The sequence below is a fragment of the Stegodyphus dumicola genome, chromosome X2, assembly GCF_044657685.1.
Source record: "Stegodyphus dumicola isolate Sdum_Otavi_A_Nest chromosome X2, ASM4465768v1".
NCBI lineage: Eukaryota > Metazoa > Arthropoda > Arachnida > Araneae > Eresidae > Stegodyphus > Stegodyphus dumicola.
This window is the reverse complement of record NC_140781.1, coordinates 88,150,191-88,172,737: the sequence shown is the minus strand read 5'-3', so window position 1 is coordinate 88,172,737 and position 22,547 is coordinate 88,150,191. Positions and strand designations below refer to the sequence as shown.

The 22,547-nt window shown below is 34.1% G+C and overlaps 1 protein-coding gene across 2 annotated transcripts in view; it reads left to right on the top strand.

Moving 5' to 3' along the window:
* Positions 1-22,547, top strand: part of LOC118187809 (putative polypeptide N-acetylgalactosaminyltransferase 10) — a 301,999-nt gene that overhangs the window by 98,090 nt on the left and 181,362 nt on the right. For both annotated transcript variants that reach the window (XM_085809137.1, XM_035358083.2), the window contains exons 2-3: positions 5,014-5,548; positions 16,579-16,775. In XM_085809137.1, coding sequence (XP_085665263.1) covers positions 5,351-5,548; positions 16,579-16,775 — 395 coding nt within the window. In that variant the 5' untranslated portion in view covers positions 5,014-5,350. The remainder of the gene's footprint in view (positions 1-5,013; positions 5,549-16,578; positions 16,776-22,547) is intronic.

The window sequence follows — 22,547 nt, the reverse complement described above, 5'->3', positions numbered from 1 at the left end:
ATGGGATAGCAATATGCAAATATACAGATGGCAGTAGTATCGCGTAGAAAATGTATATATGCGAAGTGCTTTGGCAGTGCTTTTCATTTGTGTTCAAGTTATTCATGTGAAGAGGCTTTGACGTGATTATGGCCACACGACGAGAATTAACAGACTTTGAACGTGGAATGGTAGTTGGAGCTAGACGCATGGGTCATTCCATTTCGGATATCGTTAGGGAATTCAACATTCCGAGATCCACAGTGTCAAGAGTGTGCCGAGAGTATCTAATTTCAGGCATAACATCCCACCATGGACAGCGCAGTGGCCGACCACCCGCAATTAACGACCGAGACCAGCGACGTCTGCGTAGAGTTGTCAACGTTCACAGACAAGCAACACTTCGTCAAATAACCGCAGAAATCAATGTGGGACGTACGAGGGACGTGTTCGATAGGACAGTGCGGCGAAATTTGTCTTCCTTGGGCTATGCCAGTAGAAGACCGACTAGAGTGCCTTTATTGACAGCACGACATCGCCTGCAGCGACTCTCGTGGGCTCGTGAGCATATCGGTTGGTCCCTAAACGAATAGAAAACCGTGGCTTGGTCAGATGAGTCACGATTTCAGTTGCTAAGAGCTGATGGTAGGGTTCGAGTGTGGTCCAGACCCCACGAAGCCATGAAACCCAAGTTGTCAACAAGGCACTGTTCAAGCTGGTGGTGGTTCCATAATGGTCTGGGCTGTTTTTACATGGCATGGACTCGGTCCTCTGGTGCACTAAACCGATCATTGACTGGAAATGAATACCTTCAGCTACTTGGAGATCACTTACAGCCATTCATGGACTTCACGTACTCAAACAACGATGGGATTTTTATGGATGACAATGCGCCATGTCCAATTCCAGCGAATGATCTGGCTACCTAGATCGCCCGACATGAATCCCATCGAACATTTATGGGACATCATCTAGAGGTCAGTTCGTGCCCAAAACCCTGCACCGTCAACACTTTCACAATTATGGACGTCTATAGAGGCAGCATGGCTCAATGTTCCTGCACGACTTCCAACGACTTGTTGAGTCCATGCCACGTCGAGTTGCTGCCCTTCGCCAGGCAAAAGAAGAACCGACAAAATATTAGGAGGTATCCCATGACTTTTGTCACTTCAGTGTAAACTAAACCTAAGATTAAAGCTTCTGTTCGAGGGATGGAATGGCGTATCACAGCACAGTAAATTAAAACATGAAAAAAATTTGTGAGCGCATAAGGATTTGACTTTGTTTTCCCGTCTTCCATACTGCCCAATTTGAAGCACTGGGTTTTGCAACATGTTGTTCCCTTGTAAATGCATAGTGATTGGGAAAACCCTCTTTTCCACAATGGCATTTATCTGATGTTTTCTTCCCGAAACGCTTCAGATAGCTGAGAGACGGCTCATGATGTTGTAGAGTTCCTCATTCCTTTCCTGCTGAAATAAACAGTGAGGAACCTAGTGAACTCGTTAGCGACTTATCGCTGAGTTCAAACAACTAAGACGTAGACTCAAGAAGGGTTAACTACCCTTTATTTCACTCGAAATAAGATGAATAGTTGGCGCCTTTCTTGGGCTTATACAGACTCCACTCGGGCTTGACCTCAAAATAAGAAATGAGAACTAAATTAGAACTAACTAAAAGAGACTTAGCCGAATCTAACACAAATCTAACGTAGTTGGTCCTTAATTTAAACTAGCCGGCGAATATCAAAAGGCACGTAATATGCGGCCAAGCATAACAGCTTCAAGAGAGATTTAACCCGAAGGCAAACACGCGCTACTGAGGATTCTTAGCTATTTCTCACGAAGCAAGTTGAACCTTCTATTAATACTATTTCTAACTCATTTGCATTCAATGTGATTCTAAAAACTCATTATGGTGGGAAGTCGTAAGTAGAAACAAGAATCGATAAGAAAGTACATTGAAATTAAAATAACTGTTATAAAATTAAATATACCTTACAAGCTATTAAGAATTGTGTTAGTGATAGGCTGTTACTAAATTTTAATTTTTGGGCAAAACTGAAAGACATGTCTACATAAACTGAAAGACTGTCAGATGATCACTGCTCCTGTAATTTATTTATAAAGTGCACAATTGCAATGTGGAGATAGAACAATGGAAGTAGTATTAGCTGTTCTGGCATAGTTACACCATTGGCGGCTTGCTTCGCAATCTCATCAGTACGATTATTACCCTGTGTTACAGTGTGTGCGGGAATTTAATAAAGAGGGTTTGTTTGTTCGGTGGTAATGCAAACAAGTCTTGTCTGACGTTGTACTACACGTAATGCAGTTGCGTCTACGCTTAAAGCTTAGTCCCTGTAAATGCTTATATGTTCTTGATAGTCTTTCTCATAGCTTATTGCTGCTTCAAGGGTCAATAGCTCTGCTTGAAAGACTGTGTTGTGAGTAGGCGTTCTTCCGATTCCAGGTTAGTTCGATAAGGTTGTTATCAATGCAGCAGAAGCTACTCACAGTGCAACTGTCGGTTTCCGAGCTATCTGTATGGAGAGATTTCGGACCTAAAGTTACCTAACGAGAGTCCATGTGGAGCTTTAATTGCGACGAGCTTTAACTGCGTCGAGCTTTAATTGCGTCGAGCTTTAATTGCGTCGAGCTTTAATTGCGTCGAGCTTTAATTGCGCCGTATGGTGTTCGAAAGTACCTCTGTGGTGCCCGAAGTCTTTAATATTAGATTCTGTGCCCTATAGGGTCCGGCTTTGTTTTGGGCTAGAAATATTCCAAGAAAGGCTTCATGCTTAACTCTAAGATCTAATGGTGGTATTCCCCTAAAACTTGAAGGTCTGTAGTTGAAGTTATACCATAGGCCCTGCAAATATGCAACAATTGATAAACAAATAATCAAATTGAAAATGTATTCAACATCTTGCACAACTTATGTATGCGCGTCGCTGAAACAACTTTCATCTACTATATTTTTTGTCTGAAATCTAAAATTTGAAGGAGAGCAGTCTATCAGAGAAGGCAAAACATGTCGTGTATCTGCAGGTAACAGTGTGGCTCTATTTCTGTAGCAGTCAGATTCGTTAAGAGAATTATAAAACTATCAGGTATTAAACTCATCTATTTAAAAGAACTTCCGGGACTTACATTTACCGCCTGGTTTCGATAAATAAATTGAATTTTCAGTTACACTAGTATATAACTTCTTCACTGTTGCAGAATCACAGTTTCACAGGCACAATCAATAGCAATCGTGCCTCATATCGTGATATTGACTGTCATGTATTCAAGCCCAGCAATCAGGGGTTGAAAGACTCCTGCCATTGAACGAAAATGCCCAGTACATCTCTCCGTCGTCGTCCTAATAGGATAGATAGCTTTCGAAGCCATCTTCAGAAAATGGAAGATAGATAAATTTAAAAATGAGAGTAGGCAAATGCCTCCCATAAAGTGGCGTCAAACTTCTGCTTCATCGTTTTGAAAACATGACAGCACGCAATGTCTTCCAAAAGTATGACTCTTTTGCGACCGAAGTTACAAAGATGTACTTGCTTTATTTTCCCATTGCAATCAGAACACTCAAAAAGCCATTAAATTAATTTAGTCCATCAGATAAATGTCCTTTGTTTTAACCTCTTTTGCAGTCATTCCTGCAAAAAGAATCGCATACTGTCTGCATTTGACTCATTTGGTTGCAACGAAATATTACGTTGCGTAATCCGGATTCTATTAGCAATTCTAAATGCAACAAGTACCGTACAAATCGCATTGTTGAACCACGACTTCATATCGGCTCTTCAAGGATCCAAAACACAAAAAAGGACACAATGCACAACTTCTGATCATCCCATTTGCAGTAACCAACTTACATAGATATCTAAGTTTTGCAAGAGTCTAACCTTTTCTAAACCCAAATTCAAGTTACAATTAGTTCTAATATACATCTTTAAGAAAAATTAATTCGTATTTGAATAAATTAAATTTTGAGAAACCCTTGTTTACCTTATTAGGCTTTCATAACCGTTTTTCGTTTAAATGATTCAAGTTCAATAAGCTGCAATAACAAATTATGATAAAAATTTGAGATAGTTTTATTCCCATCTGAAACCGAAGGCTTGCTATCAAGAGTTGATTGACTTTTCCTTTGATATTTAAATTTTGGAAAATTAAATTACAAGGAGATTTTTTTAATTTTAAAAATTAAAAGGAAAAACATCATTGGAAAAATGTTTTAGCGAATACTGCAAATTAAGAAAAATCGAAATTTTAATTCTGCGGAGCATTCAATTCTAAGTATCATTTTACATAGCGGAGCAATTGCTTTTCTTTAACTTAGAAACCTATATCAATTTTATTTATTCGGGTTTTCTTTTTCTACACCGAATGGAAGCAAATATTCATTCTTATTTAAATGAAAGAAAAATTAAGCTTAAAAGAAATTTGAAGTTTAAAAGAAATTTGAAGTTTAAAAGAAAATTATTTTCAGTACTTTATCCTGTGGTTTGTGTGTTTGTTGTAGCTATAACAGTTGTATCCTTAAATTTAACACGTTTTTTTAATATATGTATCTTATAATGTTTGCAATTAATTTTGTATCCTTCTTTTATTTATTTGCATGGCCGACATATATCACCCTATTCAGCTTTCGTTCCTTAAATGGGACATTTTAATAAAACTTTTATTTTAATGGTTTTGATCCAAGACTGTAAATGAAAATAAAAACAACTATAGAATACTATTCTCTCAAAACTTTTCAGTACAAGTAAATTTAAAGCGTTTTATTATTCGGTTAAGGTTATTTAGTGTCAAAATAATTAACTGCACCCATTTTAGTATTGTATATTAATATACGTTGTCTTGCTTTTCTCTGTAAATGTGAACGGGTAAATTAACATGATTCATTTTGTGTAAACACCATTACGTATTTTACTTAACGAAACAGAGTTAATTTATCATTCTTAATATAACCATCCTCATTTATTTTCGCTAAGTAAATCATGAAGTTAATTACTTTCTGTTTCCTTTCCAGGCTATTTTGATCACTAAGTGCAGTTTTTTATAATCCAAACAAGAAAAGTTAGCCTCTAACTACAGAAGCAAATTTTGATGGAAAGCTGTGATTTAGGACGCTAAGAAAAATGCAAGTCAGTGATAAATGTATGAAGAAATACTGAGAAAATATCAATGACCAAACTCTCACTTGGTGCTTAAAGATTGTTATTCCCAAATTCATTAAGTCTTATCCCGTTCCAAGATGATGAACTATTACGATAATGTGTCATAGAAATGCAACATAGTCAAAAACCATTTACTAATGAAAGTACTAAATTTTAACATTTGGAATATCGTAGCCATTGTCAACTGCAATGGTGCGTCGTAACAGGAAAAGGCTTTTAAAGCTGATGCTCACAATTTGCGTTGCAGTGTTTTGTGGTGGATTGCTGCTGAAAGCTGCTGTAACATCTTTAGAGTTGCAGACATCTGTAATGGTTGCCCTAGAGCACGAAAGGAGTGATACCTTCCTGACTCGACTGCCAGGAATGAGTATATTCCAACAAGTTAAGGTAAGCAGCACTGATGCTTTTATGTTTTACGAGCTTTGTATCTATGTATCTCTGAATTTAAATATTGTCCTTCCTCCCATAATTTTTCATTTTTGGTACTTAAGCTGTCCTACAAAGAATGTAAAATCGTAATGTTTGCAACAGCATATATGATTAGGAAGATATAATTTCAAAGAAGCCTTAAAGTAGTGATCAGTAGTAATAAAAATCTGGCTTGAATACAATTATATATATAAAATGTGCAGTAATCCAACAACGCGTGAAAATCCTTTGAAATTGTTTAGGAACTTGGTCTAGGCACTGACAATTAGTAACATTTTCTACCATTAAAAATCCTTTATTTGTTGTCCTTTTCCCCCTTCAGAAAAATTCTTATTTAATATGCATTAATTCGAAAAAAATTCCATTATTTTTATGATTGGATATTCAAATTAATATTTAACTGAATGGAATAAATCTTCAGATTCTCAAAAAAACAATTCCAGTATTGATGCTCAGGTGTTTATCTAAAGCAGTGGCTCTAAAATGTTTTGATTATAGGATCCCCTTTTTTAGAATTTATTTATTTATTAATCTAATTTAATTATTAATTAATCTAAAAATAGTACAATATCACTGAACTGGAATTATTTTTAAAACTTTGAAATTTGCAATACTAACTCAGTTTATTATCTATCAACTCATGGTTTTGCGAAAATTCTGCCTAACAAAAATATTATTTCAAAGTTCAATAAATCAAACCATTTGCATTATTACAGATTATATATCCATACAATAAAACGCAGCTTTTTTAGTTTAATCATTATATTTTTTTCAATTGAAATACATTAATTATTTGATACTCAATACTTTTATTATTCCTTACATAAAACAATTTCAATTCTAGTTTACCAATTAGATTGCACCGTAGTGCAACAATAATGATTGCAATGTTTGGCATAGATTTCTTTTTTTACATTTAATTGATGATAATTGCGGCGCATTTATTTTACTATAATTACAGATCTGCAGTTAAGCACCTTCTATATTTTGTTTTCGTACTTATATAGGTGGAGAGTCCTCCTTTTGAGACATATGTAATTGAGAAAAGCAGCAATATTACCAACTTTGCTTTCTCAGACAAGATCTTGAAATAATCTTGTAACGCAAAACTTCTGTAGACTTTGTTTATGAAGCGCGATTTTCAGTATGTTATAAAGTGTCGGATTCTCTTGAAAGGGAGCAGGGTGGTTTTTCTCTTCACGCAAAACACATTCACAACCCATATGAAATCACCAGGCGCTTTCTTCTGAGCTGTTGGAAAATAATGTTAAAACGAGTCTTTAAAAATTTCGAGATCTACCCGAATATTTTTCTTTATTTTTTTAAATTTTGATATTATTTTCATTTTTGAAGCTTTCTGTAATTGGGATGCAATCGATATCTTCCTTTACCATGCACTCCAATTTATACATACGTTTCCTCTTAAAGGAAGACATTTAGTCGTTTACATCACAAATCGTGGCATTTTTTTCTTTGCAATGACGGAGTCATTTTATTCATTTTGCTACAATTATCGTCCATTTATGCCAGTTTGCATACCCGCGCTCCATCATCTGGAGCCGTCGCTAGTATAGAGGAGGACGGGTTATGGTACATAAAAAATGCTACTCCCTCTACACACAACTCCATCAAAGGTGTCAGCGCTTTTCCTGGAGGCACACTCCTTACTTCAGCGTGTATCACGAGGGACTCATGGTGGCTTCCCGAAATTCACACATTAGTTCGGAAAGCCTGATTTGAAAAGATTACGATTTAATTTATTATTTTTATAGCGTCATTCAAGTGTACCATAAGTTCAGAAGATACTTTCCTCGGGACTAATGGGTGTCCGTGAAGAATGCAACAGCCGCTGTTGAATTTCTTTCCCTAGCTTTAATTTTAGCTATGACCCTACATTATTAACACATTAGCAATGGCCCCTGTCTTTGAACTATCAGTGTTTCGTTTGTATGTGTAAACTGCGCATGCATATAGCATGCGCTGTTTTCCTGTCGTAGTTCATTAAATGAGAAGAATTTATCCAAAGGGTTAAATATGTCACCTCCTGATATGCTTATTGGTTGGCAGTGCTAGATTTTTTCTTAAATAACTTTTGAATTTTTGTTTGTTTTGCTCAACTACCTCTTTATCGTCTCCTCAGATTCGTTCCTCTTTTTATCTGAAATGTGTGCTTCCGTGGATCTATGGCTTAGTGTTAGCAAGCATTCAAAAAAATATAGCCATCCATGTGATATATATTATAAATACCAAGTCTTCAATCTTTACTTTTCTGCTGATCATTCAGGCAGTAAAATTTAATTATGTCATTTTTGTTACGTAAATATAGCATTACTGTATATTTTATCATTAATCACTGAAGCAATTAAATTATGACTGACTGAAATAGACACTATTAAAATGTAAAAAACTACGAGTATTACATTGATTTTGATTTCTGTAACTGCTCTATTTTTTCCTTTCGCAAAACTCTTATTAAAAGTTCGTCGCACCAAGTTATTTCAGACTCACTACTATCAAGATCACAATATGAAAGGAAATAATATATGTTATAAACACAGATGAATGACTGGTTTCAGATCAGTGGAATATTTATTTGTAAAACCTGTACTCTGAAGAGCAGTCTAGCACCCACTTCGCAATTAAATAATGTTTTTCCTCTTCTTGGTTACGTTAAGTTACAATAGTTTTCTATACAATAATGAAACGTTCAGAAATATGATGGAAACGTTAAAATGGTCTGTTTCTGTAGCAAATATGAATTATCATCATACGATTAAAAGTGCCTGATCTGTCCTGAAAGCTAAATTAAGATATTTCTTTTTACTTTATTTTCATTATTTATCAAAAATGTTTTAAAAATGTAAATTTTTAACTACTATAATTCGAACGTTTTTACTGTATACAAAATGTTAAATATACCCTGGGTTGCAAAACTTAAGCAGAACTTAAGCAGCTATCTGATTTTCTCCGTAATTCTGAAAATACTCAACTTGGAAGCATGAAATTCGTACAATAGAGGCACAATGTTGTACTTATGTAGTACTTAAAGGATGAGAAAAGTATAACAGCAAAAAATGAATAGGACGGCTACAGTACGGATCAAATAAAAAATGGCTTTATTGACAGAAAGACATTGGTTCAAACAACTATTTAACCAAGAAAGAGAACAACAAACCCGTGAGCCTTAGTAAGGAATATGACCTCCCCTTATAGCAATGGTTGCGTTGCCACATCTGTCGATACTAAACACCCGATTATCTGACGGTTCTTGGAGTAAAGGTTTCAGTTCTTCAAAGAGAATCTTCTTCAGTTGTCTGATGTTCTCCAGAGGGTAAGATCGTTCCACTAGGTGTCTACCTAAAATATCCCACACATCTTCAATGAGTTTTGAATCAGAGGAGCAAGCTAGCCAATCCGTTCTGTGGATTCTCTGGTAAGTTTACAGAGACATTAGGTACTTTTTGGAAAAGCAGGAGAGATCAAAAATTAACAACACCTTCGCCGGGAATCGAACCACGGACCTCTGGAATACCGGCCCAGCGTGCAGAACCACTATACCACGAAGGCACGCTAAGAAGGCGGGAGAAATACCTTATAAGTGAACTGTCAAAAATGTGGTGTATCGTCCATCCCTTCATGATAATGCCTCTCTAGTTAAACAATCCAGGACCACTCAAACCCCGCTCTGATAGTAGTGGCATGTAAACATGTCTCTATATTTATAAATCAAGTAAAACATCCTTCTACGTAAGCTTCGACTTCGAATTCTTGTACATTGGGGTAGCACAACTGCCCATTTCTACTGTTTAAGCCGTGAGGAAAGGGAACTTGTTGTGGCATGCAAAACATTAATTTTCATACGCTTTGTATTACTAATAACGCGAGTATATTGCGCGTCCTCTAGCAGGCGATCTGTTTTCTGCTAGAGCAGATGTGAAACTGTAAATATTCTCGTTCAGAATGCAATATGTTAAATTTGATTCTACTTTTTGTTTCTTATTCTTTAAGCTCATCAATTTTTAATCCAAAGGGCCAATTTGCCTAGAAGGACCATTAATTTCATTTTGGCATTTTGCGTTGGCTCACTATAAATGTCGGTTCACTTTTCAAATTGTAGCCACCAAATATTATCGCCCTGAATTATATTTAAAGAAATTAAATATTGAAGAATCTGCATAAATGTATATATGTTTCTCGCATTGTGCTAAAACGAAAGGCATGAAATAGTAATAATCTTGAAAGGCAACTTATGCACTGATGAAATTGGTTAGGTTATTGGAGTACGCAAAAGCACACCAGAGCTGTTTCTTTAAGGGAAGGGGGCTTCCATGAAGGACTTTCTGACTCGTATTGGATAAAAGCACAATATGAACCATACAGCTAGCATCCACCGATCTTCAGCAGCTCGGCCACTGGTGGATTTTATTGGAAATTAAGATCATTCTTTCCCTAAATTTTTATAATATGTTCGCGATTTCACAGAGCTTATATTTTTTATGGAAAATCACACCTGAGCAATCGATATAAAGGTATGAGGCTGATTTTCTGATTTAAACTAGCCCGCGTTTACGTGTTTCAGAGAACGAAACAAAAAAACTCAAATAACCGCACATTCAGCTGTCCAGAAAAGAAGTCTACGCGAGCTCGCCAGTATTTCTGTATTTTAGTCACTCAGCCATTGTTTTAGTAAAATCTGAAACCCTGGAAAGTTTTACAAGTGTCCAAACAAATGAGAGTCGCTTTTTATCTTATATCAATTATGCTTCGGGGGTACATTATAAAGAATAAAAAGAAATGTGATTTTAATGCAGCTCTACAAATCCTACTCTGAAAGGAGTAATAATTTAATACTGGACATTTTAAATGGTAAAAACTGTCATATGAGTGATTGTGAAATAGGACATAAAGCGAGAAACAATTAAATCGGGTAGTGAATTAGGTTGGTACGAAATGAAATTCAAATAAAATAGATAACGTAATAATAGCATGTGCTCATACTTAAAAGCTTTGAAATAAAATTTGAAAAGATGATTAAATATTCCCATCTCAGACTGAAAGAGTTTCCTGATAGAGATTTCTTTGTACGTGCAGAAAACGAAAAGGTTTTACTTAGAAAGCTGTCTACCAAAGCATCCAGTCTTACAAGCCCCAATTATCCAGGAAGGAGACAAGAATTTTGAAAAGAATGATACGAGTAAAAGAAATTGAAACTAAAATGCTGAACCAAGAAATATTAGGCACTGGAAGTAATATGAAAATTATAGTGTAAATGATTATAATAAAGAATTTGGATGAAACAGTAAAAATGAAAACTGTGAATTTATACTAAAATATCAAACTGAGAAAACATACAGTTATTCTTCTTAATAAACGTAGATGGAGTCTTGAAACTACAATTAAGCTAGAAAATTATGAAGTTATTAAAATCATATAAGAACAATTATGAAATAAATACGGACATTAAAATGCAAATAATAGTATATGGGAAGAAAACTTGCTCTTGAAATTAAGATAAAAATTAGAGTACCTTAAGAAATATATTAAAATCATGTATATGAGATGAACAATTACCCTTGAAAAATGTTAACATATTGTTGCGTGCGTACGGGTTCGTAATGGATTGAATGCACACAGAACCGATGATATATTAATTATCTTTATTTTCAAAGGAAGCTTTACCAAAGAACACTTTACAGCTTTGGCATTTTCCAGAAAAATACTCGTTTCTTCTTGCAATTGTATAAATATTGACGTCTGTCAGAAAACTACTTATTTTTTATGAAAACTTTAAGAGAGAGTTATTTTGCAAGCAAAGCTCTGAAGTAGATTTTACATACGCTGCTCTCATCATAGCCAAACGGAAAATAAAAGAAAGATAGAAAATCTGAAAGATTTCAGGTTTTAATATTGCACTAGAAAATTTGTTAAAGTTTTTTAAGCTTTCGCTGAACATTGTACGTTACCAGCCTGTTCTTGGATTCACTTCTGCAAATACATTTGTTTTTGTCTTTTATCTTTATTGTTAAGTATTGATGGTACTTATTATCGCAACCATCTCAGCAGAAGTAGCTAAACTTTGAAAGTTATGCGCATAATTGTTCTTTAGGTGACCATATCCACTGCAAGTTGCAATCAGAAAATTCACCAAACGGCGGCACACAAGTGAGCGCGTTTAGCATGGTGCACCGTGAACCAGACTGCAGTGGAACGTCTTGCGTTTTACAGATGAGTCGAAATTTAGCCTCTAAAGTGATTCTTGGCGTACTTGTATGTGGAGAGAGCCTGGAACACGATACCATTCCTCCCTCAATAGGGAAAAGGATCATTATGATGGGGAAGGTGTAATGGTTTGGGCAGACATTATGTTGGATGGTCGCACACTCTTATATGCGTTTGACAAAGGTTTCCTGACTGCTATGAGACACAAAGAGGAGATCGTAGAGCATGTTTGGGATGCTCTTGGGAGAGCAATTTCATCTCTCTACCCCTTTCCAAGAGCCATCCAGGAGTTAAAAACTGCCTTGCTGCAGGAGTAGGATCGACTGTCACAGGGACTCCTCAACTGCCTGCCGTCAGGTATGCCGTCATGCTGCGTGATCTGTCTGTCTGCGACAGAGGACCATACACCATATTAGACGATTCATTTGCAGTTCGATATCACAACGTGGATTTTGGACATTCCTGTATTGTGAGCTTTACTGATAATCATGCTCAATTAAAATGATTGCTTGATGGTACACCTGTTTCTCAAGTATGAATGTATATTCATACCAAATTTCATTGAAATACGTTCATTAGTTTTTCAAAACATCGACATAATGTGCATATTCTCTTAATGTTGCACATGAGTGTATTTAAAAGAATGTTTGGAAACATAAAATGCGCATCGTAATTTGTTTTATTAAAATGGTTCATATTACCTAAGAATAGAAGTTTTCAAGCCTGCAAATATGGCCTCAATAATCATATTTCGTGCTTGAGGATCTGGAATACCTCTTGAAGATTTGGAATATGTTGACGAGTGGTAGAACAAGACGCGATCCCGATCAGATGGTTAAAACTGTTAGCTGCGAGGATAGGAGTAACTATTTCATTTCATTATTTAAGGTCTTCTAATAACTCTAAAGAACTGTCTTAGTTAACGCATTTTTGAGGTTTTCACGAGACACGGGAGTTTCGAAGACAGCACTCTTTTGGCACGCCTTTTGCTACAGGCACGTAGTGCGTGCCAAATAAAAGTTATATTCATCTTATGCTTGTTTGATGAACTAGAAGAAGAAAAACGAGGACTCTTATGTCTCTTTTATCGGGCTTAAATATTACTGAATTTAGAACAGAATAATTTTGCAGTTGTAAGATATTACAAGACTCAACTTAAAAGTTCTATTTTTTAATGGAGAATTGTAATAAACAGTTATCAATTTTGAATTTTTAAGTTTTATTGCAAACAAAGAATGCAAGGAATGTATGCATCTATTTTAAGTCTCAGAATGAATCAGAATATTTAGTTCCACTTTCTTTCAGTGTCGATTAGCTTAAGGTTATTTAGATACGTCAGCGGCACTGGGGCTGTCTTTTTAAGAGGAGGAATGCCTTCGTTAAGGACTTTCTGATTGAAACTGGCTAGTATTCACGTTACGCACGGGAAGGTTATTAACAACGGAAAATTTAATTCGAATTAAACTTTTAGTAGGTTCTTCTTTACCAGGATCAAAATTATGCATTCGTAAACTATAATATTATCTTACGATAACGTTATGTGTTTGCATCATTCATTACAGTTATTATCGTGTATTTGAGTTACACAATTCAAATACAATATTATGAAAATATGAAAATTTTCATTTTAGCTATAGAAATATCTGCTTAGTAAACAGCACTTATTACATGGCACCTTTAAGGATAGATATCAGTAACTAGTTGTACAAGAAAAAGAAAATGCACATTTGCTTGATTATAATATTTAATCCCTTTTAATTTATCGAAATGTTAAATCCGTATCACATATTGACTTGCTTAATCTAATTAAATTAATATAGAATTTAAGGATACTCATAAATTATTATCAATGTAGCAAAATTCATCATTGTATGCCCTGCTTAAAAAATTATTTTTATCAATGCTTTTCTCAGTTATAAAGAAGATTATATTCTTCGCTTAGTTGATTTAGAAACCTGAACTCGAATTATGTTACCGTAATAAAAAAATACATTTAGCATAGCGTATCGAGTAACATTAATACAATGAGTTAAAAAAAAGGAACATTTTTCAAAAAACAATTCACAGAAACTTCTAGTTTCCATTTGTTAGCTCGAAAAACAATTAGAACAGAAAGGAAAAACAAGAGGTGAGATACATGAATCACTTTCAGAGCAGTTTTATTCTGCTTCTCAAAAGAGGAAACTTGAAAGAAAATTTTCTAAAAATGTCCTCTTTTCCTTTACTCCGAAAAACACTGTTTTAACAGTAAATGGAAAAATAATTTGATTAGCTACAGGTCATTAAGAAAACGCGGAGAAAAATTTCCTTTTTTCTACCCTCAGGAATCCATTGTAATTTTTCGACACATTTTACATAATTCCTCAAAGAGAAAAAAAGGAAACATTTTTAATATCATACTTGCTTTCCATTTAAACTCTTTGCAAGTTATTTTAATCAGACATTTCAGAAAAGGTTTTTAATTGGACTTTGATTTCTCCAAGAGAAATAAGCTACGAAAAAAAAACTGATTGAAATACGTTATTTTGCTTCATAGTTTTTAAACTTTGCTTTAATACCGTCTCAAATTGTTTGCTGTAAACTGTTTTCAAATATTTTTCACCCTGAGCTAAGATCTAGGGAGTAATTCTGAATACTAAAAATATAGTTTTGATACGTAACATATATACATTTTTCCATTTTGAGCATAGGAAATTTACTTTTACTCAGATTTATAATACACAACTTGAAGAAGAACCGTCATACAGGTATCAACTAAAACATAGAAAAGCGCCCGAAATTTAACAAAACAATATATATATATATAAAATTTATTTCAGAATTTAATTATTATTGCCTAAGAATTTTACTTCAACATATTGTAACTTAAATAAAGTAAATTAAATTAGTATACAACTAAAATAATTTAGATGTGTGAGAAATAAATGGGAAATTAGGCTAAGAATAGGAACCATTAAAAGTGTTTTTAAAGTTTACATGAAAATATGTATGGTACATTATAAAATTATGCAAATGAAAAATCTGAAAGATAACCAACATAACGAAACATTTCTGGAAAAAAAAAGTACCATCTCTTTATAGAAGTTGAAATATAATTGTATTTTGTTTGAAAGCTGATACTTTAATCCAAAAAATTAATTTATGAGTTGATCATTGCGAGTGAATGAGTTTGGGACGACATTCCTAATTAGAAGATATTCCTGAAAACGCCAAGTTATGGAGTTTTGCAAATGTTGCAAATGCAACAGGGTCTAATAGGAAACAATACAGTGACGATGCTGGAGTTAATAAAGACAAATGAGATCTGGTTGCTAGATATTGGCTTCTTGCGAGTATACGGGAGTTCGTAATTCTTGACGCTGATATAATCAGTATGTACCTGATAAACTGAGCATCTAACATACACACAGTTTCTTCCGAGTTTAACACTTCGGAAGCTAAATCGAATTCACCTTCTTATAAGTTTAATATTTTAAAATGGAGCATCAATCATCATCAAACAATAATTAGAACAGACTACAAAACACTGATACGTATGAGGATGAATGTACGATTTTAATCCTTTGCACAGTGAATGTCGGAGAAAGTGTCAGTTATTTACATAGCGCGAAAGGATTAAATACAAAATTTCATATTCATAAAAAAAATAAAAGGGTTACGTAACTTTTTTTTCATTTCACTATAATGTACTTTCATTTAACATGAAATAACTGACTTTTACATTTCATTTCACAACAGTTTACTTTCATTTAACATAAAATAATTAACTTTTGCATTTCATTTCAGTACAGTTTACTTTCATTTAACATGAAATAATTAACTATTGCATTTGCCTTAAATTAGCCGTTACAACATTTTCAGAAGTACGATAATACGACAGGCTATCATATTTCGCATTTAAAAATTCTTTTGAAAATCAGTGCTCTTGTTTTCTAACAGTTGCAATAAGTGTCGTCAAGATTTCCATTACATTCCTTTAGTAGGAATTGGGGCCGACATGCAAAAATTAATGGAATATGATTTATAGCATGACACAAAAGTAGCAGAAAGGAAAATTATTAATTTCAAAACTGAAGTCTCATAATTCTGTTCTAAAATTTACAACCGACCGAACTTAGTTGAAATTAAATCACCAAATGCAATCTACATTAAATAAAATAATACGTGAAAACTTTAATTTCTTTTTATAATACAATTCTGGTCCTAAATCAGCTTGACAGGCTATTTCCCTTGAATAAAACTCTATTTCATAAAAATCAAATCAAAAGAAGAAGGTTTAATAATTCGAAAGCTTTATAGAATCGTATTGTCTGAAAATTGTTAACAGCAGACTTTCTCTGAAATATTTGAGATTTTAAAATAGTAAGGATTTTCCTTTTACGTAAAACCCCTTCTTTTTCCTTCCTATTTTAATATAAAAGCCTAAATAAGTTTGTCGAAATGCATTTATTACATGCCAGTCTTCTAAAGATTTACATGAAATTTATTTTCTGAATAAAATGCAATGCTTAGTCAGAATTTCAGATTACAATTTATGCTTCTTAAGAACATATACAATAAATATTAAGGAGCCACTGATAATAATAGGAAGTATTATAAATGAAACGTCTTTATATTTTACTGAATATATACATAATAACACTGCTTCTAAACTATTACAACTGTCTGTGCATTATTCAAAAATCATTAGTTTCCAAGCACATGGACGCAAAATGCGCGTAAATTTATTTCAAATTGCTATATTTCAAACTGCTATGTTTTTTTTTCAGGAACCACTAAAAAAATCGTGGTACGAGCCGACAAGTGTTTCCATTCCTCATGGTCCTGGCGAACAAGGAGCTCCTTTTGTCTTGCCTCTTGGACTTGAGAAAACAAAAGAAGACTTGTATAAAGAGAATGGTTTTAATGCTCTTGTCAGCGATTTCATTTCTTTAAACAGGACTCTTCCGGACATTAGACATCCAAGGTAAGGGGATGCTGTTCTAAACTTCATTGCATTCTATGTTGCATGTATCAACAGTAATTTTTCTAGAAATCGTTAATTTCAAATATAATAATGAATGTTTGAAGATAAAGCAGCAGGATATAGAGTAGCTGATCTACGCTTTCAAACGTTAAAATCATATTGTCTTAATTACTATATTTGTAAATCATAAATTAATGGAAACAGATCCCTAAAATACTATGGATTGCAGGCGTTCATTTAATAAAGACTCCTTCTAGGGAGAAGGTAAGTAGTATTTTAATCTTCAAGGATATGTATCAATATTTGGGAGCATTTGCTTTATAAAATTTGAAAGACCAACTTTTAATTTCTTAACAATTCGATTTTTTTTCGATTTCGATTTTTCGAGATATTTTATTTCATAACTATTTAAAATGAAAGAAGTACGATAAAATCGGAAAGACAAAATTTCAAAAATTATGCATGTAAACATCACATAAGCAAAAGTAAATAATGAGTACTATTATGTTACCATAAATTATATATCGAAATTTCAATACCGGACGCTAACGCGGTTTGCTTTAGATTCAAAATATCAGAATAGTTACCAGCTCCCTTCCGTAAAACAAAAAACAAAAAACTGCGCAAAACACTAAGAATTGTAAGTAATAATAGAAAAAAAATCTTATTTTACTCATAAAATATGCCCAAATGAGATTAAAATCACGTTTGCATTTCTTAACATCCTCGTCTTCTCGTTGCATTTAATGCAAGTGCATTAGTTCTTCACTGAAAGTACTGTTTTCAGAAGAAAACCTGGATTCCACAAGAAATATTTTTGACTGACCAACTACTAACGCACGACTTCTATCTCATTTCCTCAAACCCTTTTTCTGCCCGAGTATACCTGTTTCAGAAGTTATCTCATTAACTCTTTGAAGCGGTACACAGTCGTTCTTCATGCTATTTCTTCTTTCTCGAATAACCTAAAATGTGGCAACGTTTCATAATTTCTTATCGTTAGTATCCTAAAATCTGACACATGTTTACTTCTACGATTTATTTAGCACCCAAATAGTGGACCATCTTGCCCTGTTGTCTCCTGTTATCATATTTTCCATCAGATCCTAACAGCCTGCTTATAATGGCTACCTTAAGTTGAAAGACTTAAGAGAATTTTAATAAACTTTCTACTATATGCATTTATTATTTATCATTGCAATAAAGTTGCATTCTTCTGCGTAAAAGCTCTAGAAAATAGTAATTCATGAAAACTTCTCCGTGAATAATCCCAGGTATTAACTAAATTAGCCTTTAAAAAATTCTTACATAATTATTTAAGGTGAATGTATCTAACACGAAATTTTGGGCAAATAACTGATTGGATCTTTAAACTCAAGAATCTTCGCATATACTATATTTATATACTAGAACACATACATATTAAAAATATGGAAAGGTTTTATTCTACAATTTTAATATCTTTCCTTTAAGAAAATTGATGAATAACACGTTAGGCATTAAAACATAAGTATCTAATGCACAATTCTTTATTGAAATTAAAACATAAATCCTGTGTTACGTACAAATTTGGCATATATTTGTTACGATAAGTAAAACGTACTCATTTTAACATTCAAGGAAATTTCAAAAGCTAGGGAAGTTCTGTTTACTGTTGAATCCAGTAAGATATCGTCTTTTCAGTATTGGTCTTTAAAGTATTAGTTTAATCGTACATTTGGACTCAATGCATTACGTTGTAGAGACATTAGGTATATTTTTGGAAGCAGGCAAGATGAAAAATTAACAACGCCTTCGCCGGGAATCGAACCACGGACCTCTAGAATACCGACTCAGCGTGCAGAACCACTACACCACAAAGGCACGCTAGGGAAGTGGGAGAAATACCTTATATACTCCCCTTTTTAAAGGGCGACTGGGGTTTTAGGGGATCTAGTCGCCGAATCCTGGGTGCGGAGAATCATCATCACAACCCTTTTAGTTCGGGCGCCACTTGTAGAGACATTAGGTATATTTTTGGAAGCAGGCAAGATGAAAAATTAACAACGCCTTCCCCTGGAATCGAACCACGGACCTCTGGAATACCGGCCCAGCGTGCAGAACCACTACACCACGAAGGCACGCTAGGGAAGGGGGAGAAATACCTTATAACGTTCCCGAAATACTTTGATTAATTACAGCAATACTTTTGTCAACGCCATTTTAAATACATTTGGGCGAATATTATAGATTTAAAATTATCCACTTACTTTATAAGTTAGTTTATATAAGTATGTTTTTAATACATACATACACACACACACACACACATATATATATATATATAATTGCAAAACAATTTTTTAGAAAGAAAATATGGTGGCCCACTAGTGGCCGAGCGGTAAACACTGGTAATTCATTGAACACTGGTAGTTCGATCCGAGGTTCGAATCCCGCGAACGGGCTGGCTGCATGGGCGTTTTCGTGGTTTTCTCCATGTGTAACGTGTATACGAACCAGGTTCCCTTAGAAAGTCCTCCACGAATGCATCCCTTCCCTTAGGCAGATAGCCCTAGTGTGCTTTGCCATAATTAAATAAACCAAAACTAGAAAGAAAATATAAGCCTTTCAATTTTTGGTGTTTGTGAAAATTTAGTTCTAAATTTTTTACTTTATGTCTTTACTTATATATATATATATATGCTGATATATATATATCGAGATATATATAGGTGGAGAAAATACTAGGCATGATTATATTTTGTTTCTAAAGAAATTGTTTTGTAATTATATATATGTATGTATGTATCCAAAAGTATAATTATAGCCCTTTTTTTGATATGGTTATGTGGCAAATTATTTAAAAGTTAATACTAAAGTTTTGAATGTCTTCGACCAAAGCTGTTTCAATGAACCTAACATTTTCTGAGCAAACCCTAGCACCACAGAGCAACGTATTTATGATATAACTAGGATTTTAACCCACCACTGCTATTTTAAATATTCTGCAACCCTTTCTATTACAACGAAATATTTTCATTCACAAATTGCAGAAAAGCAAAATAATCATACAAAATCAAAAATGAATATTTGAAAGCAAGAAATAAAAGAAAATTTTGTTTTAGATTTCAAACCTTTGATTATGAATAAATCCTTAAATCGTTTCTTATAGAAAAATAACATAGTGAATTCTTTCTTCTTTTCCTCAAGATTCTGCTACAATTTGAGAGAAATGTAGCTAAAGTAATCAGGAAAACAGATACCCCTGCATTACAATATAATATTCACTTACAAGTCACAATATTTTGCATAAGTAATATAGTAGAAGGCATAAGACGGTTAACAAATGACTATATGTCCACAGTTCCATGTTTTTTACCCGTTTTCGTACCTGAGGGTACTTAACTCAAATTCCATTTAAACTTAAATCATTTAAGCTCCATCAACTCTAAATACTCAAACTCCATTTAACTCTGACTTTTCATGTATGAAAGTCCACTCTCTGAAATCAAAGAGAATGGATCAGATGAAATTAAATCTTCTGCATATCTAATCTGTAACAGCAGTAATTGGTTCGAGTGCGCAGTCATATATTTATTATTTTAAGGCACAAAGTTTTCTACTTCTTATATTACTAACAGAGAATTTACCTGATAAAATCTTTTAAGTAAAAAAGTGCAATTATACAGTTCTGTGCTATTTGAATTTCTATGTGTTAAATTCATTGAAATGAAAATCTTTCCAATGCCTAATGCCTTTTAGGTCAAGAAGTATTTTTTTTTTAAATTTTAACACATAGAATCTCCCTATGCACCCCAGATGTACAACTCGGGGCTTACAGAAGTAAGTTAACAAAAACATTAAAAGTTGGCATGCATAAATAAAATAAACAAAAGCAGAGAACAGCAGTTTGGACTTCACGGAAACAGATAAGTTCACTGGCCAAGTCACTCCGAACATTTTCAAATCGCTCTGCAAGTATAATCTAGGGCCATAAAATGTAGGGCATGAGAAAATCAAATTTTTCTTCGTCTTGAGGTACTCTTTTTGAACAACAATATAAATTGTTTGATCTTAGATTGAAACGAAATAGGTAATTTGCAAATTTACCGTGAACAGATAAAAAAATGAGAAACTTTAAAATTTATAGAGAGGAAACACTCTAATGCAATCTATGGTAAATAGGAGGAAAGAACTTTTTGGTGATCTCAGCATTACAAGGTAAATATATTCTTCATTCCACTTAGCTAAAAGCTTCTTATAGTGAAAGGACTTCCAGTAGGTCTTTGGAACGTTAATATCGATATCAATTGGTAAATTTAAGCATCTTTAGCTAAGAAATCATCTCTTTCCTTTCTTTGGAGCGTCTACCAGTGGCCGAGCGGTAAAATCGCTGAACACTGGTAGTTCGGTTCGAGGCTCGAATCCAGCGAACAGGCTGGCTGCATGGGCGTTTTCGTGGTTTTCCTTATGTGTAACGCGTATACGAGCCGTTAGAAAGTCCTCCACGAAGGCAATTCTCCTCTTCGTCAGATAGCCCTAGTGTGCTTTGCCGTATTCTCAATAATCCAATCCAATCCGTGATCTATGGATTTCTATGGAATCCTTTCTATGGAAACCGTGATGAGCACGCACATAAATAAGAAAAACGGATATCAATTCATCTATTTTAAAACGAACTGACAGTTAATAGGGTTTCGATAATTAATTTGTCGCTGCTGAGAATACTGTTCAAAAGGTGAAGGGAAGAAAGAGAGTCTTAACAAATAAAATACATTGAGGATGTTGTCCCACAGTCCTTCATCCATCTAACGGCAAGATAAATACACAGAAGTCCTGCTTGAAAAACTGTGCATTCATTCCGTATACGGTGTCTAAAATAACAAATGCAAGGCCAAACTTGTTGTTTATCTTCCTGCCATCTGTTAAGAAAACCATATGAAAACTCATTTCAGTAGTCTTTTTATAATCGCAGAAATTTATGGGCTCTAAAGTAACTGGATGAGGAAGCTTAGAGAAGGGGATATCTCCATTTACGCAGTCTTCCAAAGTATCAGTTGCCAATGCCTCGAAAATATTATTCTTATGTTAAATTTCGAAATCAATATGCGGAACTCTTTCAAGACCAAATGTAGCCTCATAGCTTAAGGTTCCATAACCACTGACAATACGAAAACGAATTCTTCTTGGAATCTTTCTCAAATTTCTTTTTTTAACTTTCTTTGCAAGAACATGTTGCCAAGCACGATAGCCGTACAAAATAAGTATTTAGGAAGTAGTTTAGGACATATATAGATATGTTATGCATTCGTAGTTGAGTTCAAATACTTATGTAAACAGTAATAACCAGTCGTCCTGAGCATTATAATGGTTATCATTCCTGACTACTACCGTATCGTTGGGTCCAGGTTCGAATTCCGCAGAAGGCTTGGAAGTTCCTAAATATACAATATCTGTGAGGCATGGAGGCAATTAAAATACTGGCGAGTCGAATGTACTGTTTAAAGATTTGATAGTAAAGAGGGCTGCGAGGCCATTCTTTGGATGTTCTCCACCAAATGTGCATAGGAATTTAACGTTTTTATGGGTATAAAATCGATCGTCTCTTGTGGCTCACATTAGTTTTCGGTGGTGAGACAGCGACCAATGAGCATTAACATTCCGGAACAGGTGCATTAAGTTGAAAGTGGCCAGGCATTTGAAACAATATTATTAATAACCATGTTGAGTAAAAGTCTATTATTATAGGTATGAAATGGTGTAAAATAATATTTCATACTACAAATTTATGTT